The 2681-nt window shown below is 50.4% G+C and overlaps 1 protein-coding gene across 13 annotated transcripts in view; it reads left to right on the plus strand.

Annotated features, from left to right (window-relative positions):
- Positions 1-225: 225 nt before the first annotated feature.
- The window catches only part of TASOR2 (transcription activation suppressor family member 2), a 66329-nt gene continuing 63873 nt past the window's right edge, over positions 226-2681 (plus strand). For 6 of the 13 annotated variants that reach the window (XR_005654596.1, XR_005654591.1, XR_005654590.1 and 3 more), the window contains exon 1: positions 261-706. Coding sequence is in view for 2 of the 13 variants with exons in the window: in XM_039870998.1 (XP_039726932.1) it covers positions 646-706 (61 nt within the window). In the remaining 11 variants the exon portion in view is untranslated. Of the gene's footprint in view, positions 707-2681 lie in introns of all 13 variants that reach the window. The other 7 variants (XM_039870999.1, XM_039871000.1, XR_005654592.1 and 4 more) reach the window with 5 other exon arrangements.

The raw sequence follows: 2681 nt of genomic DNA on the forward strand, positions 1-2681 counted from the left end.
AAGGCGCGGGCCGCGCGACAGGCCCGGCTCCGCCCCGCCGGGACGCTGCGCGCGCCAGACCCCGTCGTCCAATCCCGTGGCGCGCTGCGGCCTCGCGCCTGCGCAGAGGGGAGACGCGAGCGCCGCGTGGACGCCGGCCGCGGCTCGCGCCTGCGTGTCGGCTTCGCCTCAGTGATTGGCTTCTGCCTGGGGGGCGGGCGGGGGGAACGCCACGGTTCCGTTTTCACTTTCTCTTCGCCCCCCCTTCCTGAGGCCGTGGGGTTTTACTTCCGGTTGCTCGCACCGTCGCTGGGAAAGTCGACATGTTCCCTCAGGCCGCTGGGCGTCTCGGGGTGGGTTCCCTTCCATGATTCCCTGGGGGAGGGACGACGCTGGGCTGACGAGCGCCGCGGGGCCTGCGGGCTCCGGGCCTGAACGCCGGGCTCGCGTCCCTCCCGCCTGCGCCTCCGGGCCGCCCCGCCAGGCCCGAGCCGCGCTCCTCACGCTCCCGGCACAAGGGCGGGGAGGAAGGACGGGCCGCGACGTGGAGGGTCCTGCGCGCCGCTGACGAGCCCGTGCGAGCCGGCGGCCGAGCGCGCCCGTCGGAAATTCGGGTTTCTGGCCGCCGGGGACCGGCCGAGGCGGAGCGGACAGCGCGTGGAGAGCATGGGGAGGACCTCGGAGCGTAACCCCAGACTCCCGGGGGCGGCGGCCGCACGAAGGACAGGTAAAGCCTGGTCGGCGTGGGCGCCTCGCCCTGCGGACCCCAGCAAGGGAGGCGGACACCCAGTTAGTGCTCCAGGGCCAAGTGCATGGCGTCCGTGGTCGCTTCGCTGTTGTGATTTAACTTTGTTTTCTCTCAAATGAGAATGGGCTTTGCAGGCTGTTCTAGCCCGCGAATGACTAACGTGTTCTTCCCTGTTTGCCCCGCTCTGGGGTGGTTTCCAGAATCGTTTTTGGCTCTGCTGATTTTGAATCACTCCGCCGTCACCACCTGTGGCCATTCTCACTGTCGCTCTTAAATCCGTTTCTAGAAACCCGGCGTTTTGCAAGTTGGCGTAGGGCTTCGCAAACTCCCTCCTTCCCCGTTTTGAGGCGGAAAGCCTAGAGCGCGTCACGCATTTCCTTGGAGTTGCTTGTCAGAGGACAGCTTCGTCCTTTCGGACGTTATGATAAAGACTCGGGTGAAGCTTTGTCCCTTTGGAGTGGACTGGCCGTTAAATGATGTTCTCGGTGGTTCTTCGTGAACCCCGCACCTCCGGCTGTTTTCCGTAGACTTCACGGCAGTGCGCGCCCCTTTTTAAAAGTGGGTGTAAAAGGAAGCGGGGCGTCCACAGTAAGGGTTATGCAGAGAAAACACTGAAGTGACACATAAGGAATGTCGTAAAAGGTTGGTCCACGGCAACCTAGTAGTTTGCCTGAGGGTGGCACCAAGCCTCATTTCGTGAGGGAACGTGGCAGGTTAACCTCAAAATTTGAGGAAGATACTTGGAAAATTCTCGAGATTCATCTACTCACCATTTGTCTATGTGAAATCCCCAAATTTAACCTTTATTCTTCCTGTCAGGTAAGATTAGAATAATAAGGCTTATGATAATACGTTCTAACTTAAGTGGGGTACAAGTGATCTGAGGGTCCACAGTGTTCCCCTGAAAAACATTAGAAGGGAAAGGAATGTGTGTATGATATTTGATATTATAGGACTTAAGATTGGTAGTAAACCGACTCGAGAAGTCTATAACAAAACATGTTCCTTAATAGTGTAAGAGTGCTCTTCTGTTGAAAAACTGCCTTCCAGAACCAAACAGCATTATCCAGTGTGTTCAGTACATCAGTAAATAACTAACTCAGACTAGGGAAAAATAAAGAGTGACAAAGTGTTTGTACACAATTATTTTAAGGAAGACAGTGTTTGAAATTTTGAGTTCTCTGGACATTTGCCCCAATGTTACCAGTTTGCTTTAAAAGCTGTATCGTCATATTCTCCTGTAATCCAAACATAGTTTGCGTAAATGAATTAAAATCCGCAGTGCCTAAAAACTTGCCTCAGACGTAGTCGTTTTATTAAATAAATGCAGAATGGTATCTATTGAGTGTAATTAAATAGAGATATGGCATCTGTTTATCAAATGAATCTTTTATCTCTCCATCAATGGATGTTTAAGATATTTTTAAGTTTCCCCTATAGCTAAGGATGCTACATCGCTTCTCACCTTTTGGCTAAGATCAAGTGTAGTAACTAAGGATGCTACATCGCTTCTCGCCTTTTGGCTAAGATCCAGTGGTTATCATTTTCACTGTTAAAAGCAATGCTTTTATGCGCTCATGATAGTGTTTCTGTAGAATTGATTCCCTATGAGAATGCTGGATATAAAAAGGCTGTTAAATTGCTCTGGAGTGATTGTACCCTTTTATAGTCACTCTTTCAAAAGGTGTGTTTTTGTCTCCTTCCTAGCCAGCACTGGATGGTAATATTTCTTTTAGTATCTTACTAATTTTCTAATAATTGAAAATAGCATTTTAATTTTTATCTTCCATGGGTAATAAGAAAGTTAAACATTTTTGGCCAGGTCATATACTTTGCTCGTTTATTTTTGGGGTTTCTGAACTCTTCTTTGACCACACTGTTTTAATAGTTGTGGGTGTGTAATATATTTTGGTACTTTCTTTTGAAAAAAGCGTTGGGCTCTTTTTTTTTTTTT

The sequence above is a fragment of the Pteropus medius genome, unplaced genomic scaffold (genome assembly GCF_902729225.1).
Source record: "Pteropus medius unplaced genomic scaffold, Ma_sr-lr_union100, whole genome shotgun sequence".
Classification (NCBI taxonomy): Eukaryota; Metazoa; Chordata; class Mammalia; order Chiroptera; family Pteropodidae; genus Pteropus; species Pteropus medius.